The sequence below is a fragment of the Doryrhamphus excisus genome, chromosome 10 (assembly GCF_030265055.1).
Source record: "Doryrhamphus excisus isolate RoL2022-K1 chromosome 10, RoL_Dexc_1.0, whole genome shotgun sequence".
NCBI classification, from domain to species: domain Eukaryota; kingdom Metazoa; phylum Chordata; class Actinopteri; order Syngnathiformes; family Syngnathidae; genus Doryrhamphus; species Doryrhamphus excisus.
This window is the reverse complement of record NC_080475.1, coordinates 1,797,930-1,812,633: the sequence shown is the minus strand read 5'-3', so window position 1 is coordinate 1,812,633 and position 14,704 is coordinate 1,797,930. Positions and strand designations below refer to the sequence as shown.

The following is a 14,704-nucleotide window of genomic DNA, read 5'->3' as shown; positions in this document are numbered from 1 at the left end:
TCTCTCGTCACACCTCTTTACCTCAAACACTAAACATCTGCTACATTCCCCCGTAAGGCCTCCAGTGTGTACTATACAATACAATGCAAAAGTATTTTGTTTCTGGTGTAAAACCTCAATAGGATTTGCCAACTCTTCAAAATATAACGTATAGGGAGCAGTGTCGTCAAAGGAGTGTGATGACATTAGAAGAAGCAGTCAAATGGAGCCTATCTCAGCTGACTTCGGGTGAGAGGCGGGGTACACCAATAAAACACCCCTACTGTCCGAAGAATGACTAGTAGTTTTAGTTTATTTTAGTTTTATTTAATTTTGTTCAACAATGGTTAACTTCTCAGACATAAAATGTTTCTTAACATTCTCATAGCACAACAAGCATTCATTCACTCATTCATTTTCTAGTGCTTATCCTCATGAGGGTGGCGGGGGTACACTCTGGACTGGTGGCCAGCCAATCACAGGGCACATATAGACAAACAACCATTCACACTCACATTCATACCTATGGACAATTTGAAGTCGCTAATTAACCTAGCATGTTTTTGGAATGTGGGAGGAAACCGGACTACCCGCAGAAAACCCACGCATGCACGGGGGAGAACATGCAAACTCCACACAGAGATGGCCGAGGGTGGAATCGAACTCGGGTTTCCTAGCTGTGTGGCTTGCGTGCTAACCACTCGTCGGCGGTGCAGCCTTGAGAAAAGCAATCAAATAAAAATGTAAAAACTGCAGTCACATGCCAGTAAACAACCATAAAATACCAGCGAAATGAAGTTGTGATTATCATCCAACCCCTACAGCTAGTTCCTGTGATGTCATGCCCAGGCCACTTTCTGGCAACCACACTCATCACAACACAGCCATGAACGCACAGCAAAAAAAAGAGGAATATTATAAAAGTATTCATGTAAGAACTGAAGTGATGTTGGTTATTATCAATAAAACCATGGGAGGTAGGCTAGATATCAGCTCTTAAAATCATTAGGGTCGCGGGGGTGCTGGAGCCTATCCCAGATGACACCATGGACTGGTCGCCACCCAATCGCAGGGCAGGTCTAATCATCAAAAACAGAAAATTATTTAAAAAAAAACCACACTACGGCATTCGCCTTACTGCCCTGAGAACGCCCGATCTCGTCCGATCTCTCACCCGCCTCTCGCCCAAAGACAGCTGGGATAGGCTCCAGCACCCCCTTGTGAGGATAAGCGGTATAAAATGAATGAATGAATGAATGAATGAACTACAGCATTCTAAAGCTACTGTATTCCATGCGTACCTCCGAGGAAGTGTGTGTTCTCGATGTGATGTCACTTCCTCCTTGTTCTCCAGTGTCCGACTAGATTGTTTTCCAATTGGCGAAAAACGTAAAATCAACATCTAACACAGGAAATATGCCTCTCAATGTTGTTTTTTGCACAGCTAGCCAGGTTAGCTTATGATTCCTTTTCAGCTGAGTCGGTTATATTCTGTGTTGTGGTGTCATTTTATTGTTATTATTTTTTTTAACACAACAGTGCGGTGCGTCAGCGTGATATAGCAAAGGGATTGACTTTTTTCCCTTCTCAGACTCTAAGACAGGGGTCTCAAACACGCGGCCCGCAGGCCAAATGTGGCCCGCAGGACACTAGTTTGAGCCCCCCCCCCCCCCCGCCCCCCGATATGAAAGTTTAATGTTAGTGCGGCCCGCGCAAGTTTGATATGGATGCTGTATGGTATCATGTACCCAGAAAAAATTATTACATTTGATTAATGTTCATGTTAAAGGTTAAATAACTGTTAATAGTTATCCTCCCTATCCGTGTGGAAGTGGTAAGTTTTTGGCTATTTAAGTTTAAAGGAAATAACTTGAAGGCTACCGTTTAGGTCGCTAGTTCTCTAGTTTGCGAGTTAGCATGTGTCTCAAGACCCTGCAGTTGCGCAATATGTTGTAAATAAAAAAGTATAAATGTGACTATAGTCGTGTTTTGTCATGTCTACAGGGCTCTAATAATGCTTTGTTCATTTTAATCTGAAAAAAATAATTTGTCTACCCACCAACTATATGTGGTTTCTTAAGTTTTTATTATTTGCCGTTTTATTATTATTATATTTATTTATTTATTACTGATTGATTGATTTTCTTTATTCTTGATTTTTTTTATTTATTTTTCATCTTATTTTGTGCAGAAAAAAAATTAAGATATTTGCGAACAGTGGAATGTTTTATCAGAGCTTTTATTGTAGAAAATCGGAACCAAAGCACTGAAAAAGTTTGTATATTTTTCTGTTTTTAATAAATGCGTTATTTTGGTTTTTTTTTGGAAAACCTGATGCGGCCCAGCCTTGCCCAGACCCTAGCTCCAGTGGCCCCCCGGTAAATTGAGTTTGAGACCCCTGCTTTAAGAGTTTCTCGCACTTTCATTTTCTATGTTTTGAAAAATGTATTTACAGTAACAACAGTTGTTATTGCTATCCCAAAATCTGGGTCACACGTGTAGAACTGTTTTGTGTGTGTATGCGTATACAATGATTCATTTCAGTTGATATTTATCAAATGACTGACTAAGTCACGTGCGAACATAGGTGCAAATCTGCAGCAGACGGGAACCCGTTTAAATGTGAGAGTGCATTTAACCAAACCCCATGATTATACACTTAAGGCTAAAATACAACACATTCCCTTCCAGCACAGGCAGGTTCTGCCCTTGTGTTGCATAAACATCCATCTCCATTTTTCCCGCAGTTACACTTCAAAGACATGTAAAACTGTGCACACCCTAAAAAGTTCGAGTAATTCTCGAAACCCTTTTAACTTTTCTAGGGCACTCCATCTACATCGACAACGCACAACACCAGGTGCAGTGCAGAAAACCTGTTTTCTAATGTGGTTTGTAACATTATTAGAGCTCTCCAGATGTAACATAACACCCCTATAGTCAACTTTACACTTGTTTTACCCAATATAGTAGACATAACAGTAGAAAATAAGCCATTTAAGACAAGATAGACTCATGCATTGTGCGTGTTGGAGTAAATATGTTCCGGTGCGAGGGGAGCTGAGTATCGTACTCAATATTCAATTTAACTCTTGAATATGCTTCTATGCTTCATAGATCTACATTTTGGTAAATAGATTAATCAATTTCTCCTTAAGGGCAGACAAGTGGTTAGAGAAAAGGCCACACAGCTAGGAGACCCCAGTTCGATTCCACCCTTGGCCATCTCTGTGTGGAGTTTGCATGTTCTTTCCGTGTATGCCCGGGTTTTCCCTGGGTACTCCGGTTTCCTCCCACATTCCAAAAACATGCTAGGTTAATTGGCGATTCCAAATTGTCCATAGGTATGAATGTGAGTGTGAATGGTTGTTTGTCTATATGTGCCCTGTGATTATTAATAATAGGCTGTATTCAACCACGGAACAGTGATGATTTATTAATCACAAAGTCATGAAGAATAATTATGACTTTTTGTTATTATAACGACTCTATGTTGTTAATTGGCTGAAAGAAGTCATGTGATGGGCGGCACGGCGGAGGAGTGGTTAGTGCGCATGATCTCACAGCGAGGACACCAGGGTTCAATTCCGCCCTCGGCCATCTCTGTGTGGAGTTTGCATGTTCTCCCCGTGGTTTTCTCCGGGTATTCCGGTTTCCTCCCACATTCCAAAAACATGCTAGGTTAATTGGCGACTCCAAATTGTCCATAGGTATGAATGTGAGTGTAAATGGTTGTTTGTCTACCAGTCCAGGGTGTACCCTGCCTTCCGCCCAAAGACAGCTGGGATAGGCTCCAGCACGCCCGCTACCATCGTGAGGAAAAGCGGTAGGAAATGAATGAATTAATGAATGAAGTCATGTGATTTTCCTGCCTGGTAGTCTGGTGTGTGGCGTCCAGTTTATCCATCCATTTTCTATACCGCTTATCCTCACTAGGGTCGCAGGCGTGCTGGAGCCTATCCCAGCTGTCCGCGGGTGTGAGACGGGGTTCACCCTGGCATCCAGTGCAACTCAATTTCTGTGTTCTGTATTTCTATGTCACATGTGATGCCCAGATGCCTGTTTATTTCCACATCTGTTGAGCAGAATCTCTTACAACAAGATGATGGAGTTCTGCACTGTATTTAAACCAGATAACAATAACAATGATAACAGCACAGAGTTCCAGTGGTTTGATTTCAGAATGTCTGACCCTGGAAAAACCATACTTATTTGACCATTCGCTGCTCCGTGTTTAAGCAGTTCCGGTTCCCCTCATCTCATTCAACTGTGCCTCCAAATAAACTAGTCCAGAGAAAGGAAGCACTGTATGACTTATGCATTACCAGGCCGCTTTTCTGTCAGGCAGAGCCAAGGTTGATTATTCATATCCCTCTGGTCTACTGGAAGGCACCGGGCCTTGCGGTGGAAAGTATAAGGACTAAAGTAAGGAAGTGGTTTAGGTTGTTGAGGCTCAGCTTTTTTTTCCCCCTTGTGTGCGGCGTATTTTGTGGAAAAAAAAAAAAACGAGCACATCAGTGAGGCATAATGGGGGCAAGCACAGTTGGCACTGGTATTGACTTAAAAAACAAAATTCCCAACCTTTCCACACCCGGGTGGGGGGGAAGAGAGACAAGGATCTGATTCCCAGTCAGCACCACAACAAGATCAACAAACCTTGGAGGGTTTTAACATGCTGCAGAATCCCACTATTTGTGTCTTCATGACACCGCTGGAGCTGGAATCCACAAGTTCCATCACAATCCTGTCACTCAACCCCCAAAAGTTGTGGATTTCAAAATGCTGCATAGCTATGATAAATACCGGGTGAATTACTGCAATGTGTCATTAGTGCTCCGCCGTGCCACACACAAAGACATCCAGACCGGATCATAAGCACATTGTAGTTTTGCATCTTGGGTTATATCCCCCCCAGGCCCAAATTCTACAAATTCTATATAACGGTAATGTTAATGGTAATGGTTTTATTTCATTTGAACGTGCATCAGATTACAATTGAATGCATCACATAATCAGTTCACAGTTCCACATGTCCAAAAGGAGTAGGAAGAAGCAAAGCTTATTAAATCCTACCCCTCCATCTGGTACTTTTACAATCAGTAACTGTTACATTTGTTCACTTCCTGCTTTCCCAATATAATTTAAGGGGTTTTTTTAAATAAAAAAATATATTTTTAATAAAAAAAATATATTTTTAATTTTAAAAAATATAAAAAAAAAATAAAAAAAAAATATTTTTATTTTTTTTCTTTCATTTTTTTTTTAATTTTTGTCACGTATCGAAGTACAAAGTGATATGACCATCCAATGACATAATGGGTACCATAGTAAGTGTCAATATAGTGATATGTATAGCACATCATGACTGGTTCAAGACTCTTCATCCTTGTATTTAGCAAACATCAACTGCTTGTATTGTTTCTTGAATTGGCTCATCGTTGTGCATTGTTTGAGGGTCTTACTCAATCCATTCCATAGTTTGATTCCACATACTGAAATGCTATGGCTTTTTAACGTAGTCCTAGCATAGAAGTGTTTCAAATGTACTTCTTCCCTGAGATCATATTTCTCCTCTCTTGTAGAGAAGTATTGGATGACATTTTTAGCCTTATGCATTATTAGATTATATATTTTTCAAGATGAACTATATCAGCAAGTTGAAGTATTTGTGATTTTAGAAATAAGGAGTTAGTAGTATGTTCTCTGTAGGCGGCATTATGAATTATCCTTACTGACCTTTTTTGTAGTACATTTAGCGAGTACTGCAAAAAGGGTCAGTAAGGATAATTCAGAATGTGATTTTAGAAATAAGGAGTTAGTATGTTCTCTGTAGGTGGCATTCTGAATTATCCTTACTGACCCTTTTTGCAGTACTGACCCTTTTTGCAGCTAAATGTACTGCAAAAAAGGTCAGTAAGGATAATTCAGAATGCCACCTACAAAGAACATATTATACTGTACTCTCCTTATTTCTAAAATCACAAATCACATTTAGAATAATTCCCGAACTTGTAACTGCATTTTATAACATCCAAGTTGTACAAAATAGTCATTGAAGTACTTCAATAATATAAAATACAATAATTATCACTATGAGTGTGATTGATGGACGGCAAGGAATTGGTTATTTTTAGCCTTATGCATTATTTTAGCTGTTTGAAGATGAACTATATCAGCAAGTTTAAGTATTAGTGATTTTAGAAATAAGGAGTTAGTATGTTCTCTGTAGGCGGCATTATGAATTATCCTTACTGACCTTTTTTGCAGTACATTTAGCGAGTGAAGATTGCTTTTATAGTTATTAGCCCATATTTCCACACAATAAGTAAGATATGGTAGAACCAGAGAGCAATAAAGAGTGCGGAGGGATTTCTGATTTTTGCTTTGTTCAATATTGAAATATATCTAGTATATTTCTAATATTTCTATATCAGCAAGTTAAAGTATTTGTGATTTTTAGAAATAAGGAGTTAGTATGTTCTCTGTCGGCGGCATTATGAATTATCCTTACTGACCTTTTTTGCAGTACATTTAGTGAGTACTGCAAAAAGGGTCAGTACTCATTAAATGTACTGCAAAAAAGGTCAGTAAGGATAATTCATAATGCCACCTACAGAGATGCAGTACATTTAGTGAGTACTGCAAAAAAGGTCAGTCAGGATAATTCATAATGCCGCCTACAGAGAACATACTAACTCTAAAGAGTGCGGAGTGATTTCTGATCAATATTCAATATTGAAATGTTTTGTATATTTGTAATATGAGATTCCCAGCTCATATGAATAATAAAGTTGCATAAGTGCATATATCCCCCCCCTTTTGCTCTAGCACGGCCTTTAAACCTCCACTGGTTCCTCTACACACCCAAATTGGTATTTTGTGTGGTGTACACATAATTACACGTTTGGTTGGTAAATCAAGAACTCTGGCAAAGTCTTACGCTCTGAAGGTTTCCCTCAAACTATAGCCCTGGAATGACTATTAATATCCCCTACAGACAGCAGCAGAACGCTGCGTCTTTTTTTTGCTTCTGTGAAAAAGCTTGCACACCAAAAGGTTGGAGGGGATAAATCTTTGCGCAGAAATGAAAGCTGGTATTTGTCGAGAGCGTTCAATCTAATTTAAACAAAGCAGCCACACTGTCTAGACTCAAGCGCAAGCAGGCAGAGGAGGGTTTCGGAGTTTGCTGAAGAGGAGTTTTTGGTCAGAGAGCAGGCGTTTGGGGAAGTACTGGCCCTGTTGAGTATTGATGCGTTTGAGATTAAAAAAAAAAAAAAAAACGACAACGATGAGTCCTCCCACACGCTCAAAAAAAAAAAGGGCGTTGTTCCGATTCAAGCGGGGGCCTAAATGGACACAATCCCTAACTTTTGAATGTTTCTTACCCCCCCCCCCCCTTTCCATTCTTCCTCCCCCTCACATCTGGACTATTGGCAGGGATCAGTTCCTGTGTGGTTGTGTTTGTGTATTAGCAGGGGACTCGGTTTTAGGGTTGGGCAGGTCTTGGTAGCTTACAATGCAATTCTGATTATCTCACCGTTTTGATCATTTGAGTGGGCGAAATCAGGACAATCGTGATGTGGACACTCTGGAGTAAATTCATACAAATCTAAATAAAACTGCATTTAATATCATTAGGTCAGCATATTGCACGAGTTCAGTGAATATAAGCCAAATATGTGGATTTTTGTGGCTTTTTTTACAACATTTATTTGAAATGATTAGACTGTTACTGTGCATGACATCACATATGTTGTCAGCATATTGCACTGGGACACAACGTGCCCCCTTTAGGCCCCTTTGTGGCCCCTTTGTGGCGTTTTATTGTGGTGAACTTCTTTTTACACTTGTGTGACCATTCTGAATGTCTCAAATGCTGCATACTGTGCTTTAGTTTAGAATGAAAGTAAGTTAACTAGTTTTACGTCCACCAGTTTTTTAATGGTGACAGTTTTCTGAGCATTATTATGTCAGTATGGACCCGAACTCGTATGTTGATATATTTAGGTTGAATATCGATAAACAACATGGTTTGTTTATTACGTTTTTTTCCTGATTACAGAGTCACCACAGTGGATTTTTTTTGTCCGTTATGTTCCAGATGCTCTTCCGGATGAATACCGATGATGTTTACAAAGTCCAGAACGCTAACCACTACACTATGGCGGCTCATCGATAAACAACATTCATTCATTCATTTTCTACCGCTTTTCCTCACGAGGGTCGCGGGGGGTGCTGGAGCCTATCCCAGCTGTCTTCGGGCGTAAGGCGGGGTACACCCTGGACTGGTTGCCAGCCAATCACAGGGCACATATAGACAAACAACCATTCACACTCACATTCATACCTATGGACAATTTGGAGTCGCTAATTAACCTAGCATGTTTTTGGAATGTGGGAGGAAACCGGAGATAAACAACATATATCCCAATATTTCTTCCGTGGGTTTTCTGCGGGTATTTCGGTTTTCCTCCCACATTCCAAAAACATGCTAGGTTAATTGGCGACTCCAAATTGTCCATAGATATGAATGAGTGTGTGACTCTCAACAACTGGTATAGGCTCCAGCATATCTAGTGAGGACAAGTGCTAGGGAAAATATATATACACTATATACTATATACTATACGAGTGGTTAGCACGCAGGCCTCACAGCTAGGAGACCCGAGTTCAATTCCACACTGGGACACCTCTGTGAGGAGTTTGCACGTTCTCCCCGTGCATGTGTGGATTTTCTCCGGGTACTCCGGTTTCCTCAACCTAACATGCTAGGTTAATTGGCGACTCCAAATTGTCCATAGATATGAATGTGAGTGTGAATGGTTGTTTGTCTATATGTGCCCTGTGATTGGCTGGCGATCGGTCCAGGGTGTACCCCGCCTGACAGCTGGGATAGGCTCCAGCAACCCCCGTGACCCTTGTGAGGATAAGCGGTAGAAAATGAATGAATGAATAATTTTCAAAATTCCAATGTAATAATATTATAACTGGTTCATTTTCAGTAAAAATTTTATGCTGATTTTTGGCTTTTTTTTTTAAGTTTCCTTATCAAATTATATTTTTAGAATGAAATAACAGCTGTAATCCGTAAATGGCCCCTGGCCTGCACTTTGGACACCCCTGGCCTTAAGGTTTCCACACTGTATAGCATTTGATCGACCCTCTGTTGCACGTTTAAGTCATCTGGTACATTCCACGCCATGTGCACAAATACAACTCACCTCTGATGAATGAATATATTGAAATAAAGGAAGGGAAGGAAATCGAGCATTTCACATGTTTTGCAACATTCCTCAAAAAAAAACAACCATCAAGCCACTATCATGTCAAGCAGATGTATGAATATGTGGCCAGTTGGTCTGCAAAAACCAAGACGACTAACCACGCGGGAGGAAATGTGGTCACGGGGTTCAACTGAGATGCTGACTGAAAGGTATAGGTCTATACTTTAGGGACACCGGCAAGACTGATTTTCATTCGCTCCAGACAACACACTCCCACTTCGCGCCATGCATTCCTCTCGCTGGTGTTATTGTATATTTTTACATCTTTTCCTGTGGTGATGAAGAGGTTATTTTTTTAATTCTGCCACATGGCGTTTGAAATCTGGTTTGCCTTTTGCGGAACCACATTGAAACACTAAATTAAGAAGACTGCGCGACCATTTCGGCGTGTTGTCAGAAACACGCCATGTGCCTTTAAAAAAAAATAAAAAAAAAATTAGCCTAAAGCCAATATCTTTATTTTTAACTCTTTTTAACAACTTTTTTTTTTTTTTTCCCTGCTGGCGTTGCATTTGAGTTTGAGTTCACCATGCAGCTGTACGAAATACCGATGCATCTGCATGGTTTGTGGAGTGCTTGTTTGAGCCTCCACAAGATTCCAACATGCGTCTTTTTGGGCATGTGCTACGACTCCCGAATGTTTCAGGAATGTAGGGTTATGTGGAATGAAAGAAAAGCATATTTCCCAGCCAGAAATATGCCAACCTGCCCTTTTCAAAACCACTCTTTGCTTTGAACTTGACATGCACAGTTCATGTTGGAGATCTTTTTAAGAACATTATAGGTTTTATTTCATCAATAATATGTGTGTGAGTCACTTTGCAGAAAGGACACGCACCAGCAAATACAAATAGATGGTGTAGACATTGAAAGGGTGAAGGAAAATACATTTCTGATGGATCACAATAGATAAAAATATGAGCTGGAAACCTCATATTACAAATATACAACATAAGGTGGCCAGAAATATTTCAATATTGAACAAAGCAAAATTTGTTCTCAATCAGAAATCACTCCACACTCTTTATTGCTCTCTGGTTCTACCATATCTTACTTCTAATAACTATAAAAGCAATCTTCACTCAAAAAAGGTCAGTAAGGATAATTCATAATGCCGCCTACAGAGAACATACTAACTCCTTATTTCTAAAATCACTAATACTTCAACTTGCTGATATAGTTCATCTTCAAACAGCTAAAATAATGCATAAGGCTAAAAATAACCAATTAGCTAAAAATGTCATCCAATACTTCTCTACAAGAGAGGAGAAATATGATCTCAGGGAAGAAGTACATTTGAAACACTTCTATGCTAGGACTACGTTAAAAAGCCATAGCATTTCAGTATGTGGAATCAAACTATGGAATGGATTGAGTAAGACCCTCAAACAATGCACAACGATGAGCCAATTCAAGAAACAATACAAGCAGTTGATGTTTGCTAAATACAAGGATGAAGAGTCTTGAACCAGTCATGATGTGCTATACATATCACTATATTGACACTTACTATGGTACACATTATGTCATTGGATGGTCATATCACCTCGTACTTCGGTACGTGACAAAAAATAAAAAAAATTAAAAAATAAAATGAATAAATATATATTATGAAAGCAGGAAGTGAACAAATGTAACAGTTACTGATTGTAAAAGTACCAGATTTTATTTTTTTCTATATTTTTTATTTTTCTTATTAAAAAATATTTATTTTTTATTAAAAAAAAACAATTTAAACTATATTAGGAGAAACAGGTCTTATAAAAATATCTATTCTTTATTTAAAAAAATAAAATAAGCCCTTAAACTATATTAGGAAAGCAGGAAGTGAACAAATGTAACAGTTACTGATTGTAAAAGTACCAGATGGAGGGGTCGGATTTAATAAGCTTTGCTTCTTCCTACTCCTTTTGGACATGTGGAACTGTGAACTGATTATGGGATGTATTCAATTGTAATCTGATGCATGTTCAAATGGAATAAAACCATTACCATAACTTAAAAATGATAAAACACTTATTTTTAACATTAGACAGGAAAATGTCACAGTTGTAACAAGGAACTTTTATCATGAAAAGTCATTTTTTTAACATTCTTAGCTGTACTACGAGTGTAAAAAAGATGTAAACAATGTTGAGGTGCAAACCAAAAATGACAAAAACAGTATTTTTCACCTTTTAACGGACAAACAACAAAGGTGAATTTGAATTGTTGCATGTCATTCTTTAGCGTTAAAAAGTTACTATTGTTACTATTGACAGTTAAGAGATTAAGATTAAGATATGCCTTTATTCGTCCCTCAGTGGGGACATTTGTATTGCACAGCAGCAAGAGAAAATACACAATATAAAAAATAAACAATATAAACAACCCAAGTATTAACAAAATCAACAGTTTTTCCCAGAGTTATATACAATACAGTATGTAGATAATATGAAACGAGATGAGGTATATGACCAGTCTATACACTGAAATCTTGCTAGTGAGTTAATATGAGGCATTATGGAAATACTTCACATGGGACTTAGTATATTGTACTATGGTACCCATGTCATTGTACGGTCTTGGTATGTGACAAAAAAATAAATTACCATTATTATTAATAACCTGCTTAGTGAATGAGAAAAATCTTTAATTTGTATATTAAATCTTTGGGTCGCCGCTTGATACTGAGGGGTGATGTTGGGTCTCGCAGCCAAACTAGTTGACAACCATCCTTTTAGAGAACCATTCAGCATCTGTCAATGTCTGTCCGATGCGCTTTCAAAAAAAAGTCAAAACTATACACAATTCAATTACTATGGCTGCTACGGTATATTAAAAACAGAGACATGTTTTTAAGTCATAATTTGTCCCTCCAGATCTGTTTTGCTTTACACCAAGCAGTGGTCAAAGTGGAGTGGACAGCTGCAAAGGGAGAGTCAGGAACAGACCTTAATTATTGACAGATGTTGGGACTGTGACTTTGGGAGGGTACGTTCCAAATATGTCACCTACGTGCCCAGATGTCATTTCAAAGTCAACACACTTAGCAATTAGACATAACCACAAACAAAACAGGACCGGGGCTCACGCTGAGAACAACACATTTTGATTGATGGGAGGTGAAACGAATCACAGCCTCTATTTCCTAGCACAGGTTGTCATCTCCGCAAAACCACAATCTATGATTCATTTTTGTTTGACTACTCCTGTGTTTTTTTGACTTGTGGACTTCCCCGAAAGGACAAAGAAGTCCCATGCATCCTTAAAAAGTCAAACGTGTTGCAGCAAGACTTCATTCCTTAGCTTATGTGTGTTATTGTTCAGTAAAATGTGTGACCTACTTGTATGTTAGATTATGTTTTATCGCTAAAATGCAAGAAGAGAGAGGCAACAAGTCTTGATTGTCACGAAAGTGGAGAGCGGGTGGGAGTGGGAGCTAAGAGGTGCTTGTGGTCCCGCCTTAACGCGGCCGATGACGTCACACCCCGAATGAGACGGGTGTTCGCAGCTTACTCGGATCAGTCAAGTCGATTCGGTCACAACTGCACATCAGCGCCAGACAAAAGGTACAGTACTGTGTCTTTTCCTTGCTTAAAGTCATTTTTCTGCTCTCGTACCGTGCACTTAGTGTAATTGCGACGCGCTAATTAAGCAGAGTTTTGCACGGAGTAGATTCGTGCTTTCATTCAGTGTTAAATATGGGAAAATTAAAAAAAAAAACATTGTTTTCCGACGGGATACATGATATACAGCTGTACTGTGTGAATCCGTTTCTCGGAGTCTATTTTTTTTAACAGTCAACTTTATTTACATCGCTTTACAAGACAGAGGCTAAGATCAAACAACATGCAAGTCAAGTAAAGTGACATCAAAAACAACACATGAAGTAATTCTAAGCCAAATAAAATTGTAATTGGTTGTGACAGAAGTAGTAAGACGTTTACTAAAGTTCAACTGGTTAGGCTATGGGTTAGAATTATTGAAATAATTTACAAAAATAACTTTTAAGGACATTGAATTAACTTTTTCATGACTAGCCCCGCAAAGACAAATTCCCACAACGATACAGGTCAGCTTACATTTATTTGTTATGGATCATAATATTTTGTAGCAATACATTTTGAGCATGCAAATATGATTTAATACCGTTATAACTAAAATTAGTAGCATCTCTAAGTGTGTTCAATTGAAGAACTGATAATGGGGCTATACGGCGAAGCGAGTTTCGTGGGTTAGCGAGCTGTACTGAGTTGCAAGCCGGACTTGTGTGTTTAACGAAGGCAGGTAGAGGAAAGGAAGGCAAGTAGTTGTAACATCATGGTAACTTAACTCGCAACCTGATTATGTTCAGGCTTCAAATCAGCCATGAAAGTGCCACTGTTACACTGTATAACTATTTCAAAGATGGCGTCATCCTTTACTGAGAACCTATGAGGTTACCTAGCGCTCAAAATAAAATGCAAAAAAAAAAAATTATAATTAGGCCAACATTAGCAGATGGTAGCGTTACAGTAGTCCTTGCATGAGTACTCACGTCAACATTGCATTTCATTTTCTACCACTTATCCTCACAAGAGTCGCAGGAAGGTGCTGGAGCCTATCCCAGCTGTCTTCGGGCGGGAGTCGGGGTACACCCTGGACTGGTGGCCAGCCAGCCAATCACAGGGCACATATAGACAAACAACCATTCACACTCACATTCATACCTATGGACAATTTGGAGTCGCCAATTAACCTAGCATGTTTTTGGAATGTGGGAGGAAACCAGAGTACCCGGAGAAAACCCACGCATCCACGGGGAGAACATGCAAACCCCACAAAGACATAGCCGAGGGTGTAAAGTAGTATATTCTCTCTCTCTCTCAGACAATAAACATGGTTGATGCCATCTTTATCCAGCAACCTTTATACCGTCTTTTTCGCTGTTAACTCCCCATGTCTGGTCGCTCAGCGTAGCGAAGGGGTGCTCAAAGCTAACAGCTGCTTTGAGTGTAAACAATGGAGCAAAACGCAAGCTACAAAACATGCAAACTCCACACAGAGATGGCCGAGGGTATAAAGTAGTATATTCTCTTTTTTAAATAAATATAGAAAAAGTAAAAATATAATGTTGAATCTTCTGTGCAATCATGCTGCAGTCACGGTAGTCTCTCTGCAGCCGGGTTAGCGTCGTTAGCGTTTCCATCTCACGTTCCCCATGACAATATATAATAAATATACAATAAACATGGTTTATCCAGCAACCTTTATACTGTCTTTTTCGCTGTTAGCTCCCCATGTCTGGTCGCTCAGCGTAGCGAAGGGGTGTCAAAGCTAACAGCTGCTTTGAGTGTAAACGATGGAGCAAAACGCAAGCTACAAAACATGCAAACAGAGATGTCCGAGGGCGGAATCGAACATAGGTCTCCTAGCTGTGTGGCTAACCGCTCGTCCGGCGCGCAACCCAAGAAGACTTA

The 14,704-nt window shown here is 39.4% G+C and overlaps 2 protein-coding genes across 5 annotated transcripts in view; both read left to right on the top strand.

Annotated features, from left to right (window-relative positions):
• LOC131137562 (chemerin-like receptor 1) overlaps nucleotides 1-14,704 on the top strand; it is a 26,287-nt gene that overhangs the window by 8,485 nt on the left and 3,098 nt on the right. Inside the window, exons 3-4 of one of the 4 annotated variants that reach the window (XM_058085671.1) lie at nucleotides 2,306-2,357; nucleotides 2,805-2,839. The exons of 1 other annotated variant lie outside the window; for it this stretch is intronic. In XM_058085671.1, coding sequence (XP_057941654.1) covers nucleotides 2,314-2,357; nucleotides 2,805-2,839 — 79 coding nt within the window. In that variant the 5' untranslated portion in view covers nucleotides 2,306-2,313. Of the gene's footprint in view, nucleotides 1-2,305; nucleotides 2,358-2,804; nucleotides 2,840-12,773; nucleotides 12,815-14,704 lie in introns of those variants that run through there. 2 more of the 4 variants (XM_058085672.1, XM_058085674.1) reach the window with 2 other exon arrangements.
• Nucleotides 2,310-14,704, top strand: part of LOC131137565 (chemerin-like receptor 1) — a 25,887-nt gene continuing 13,492 nt past the window's right edge. The window contains exon 1 of the mRNA XM_058085675.1: nucleotides 2,310-2,357. The gene's annotated coding sequence lies outside the window, so the exon portion shown is untranslated. The remainder of the gene's footprint in view (nucleotides 2,358-14,704) is intronic.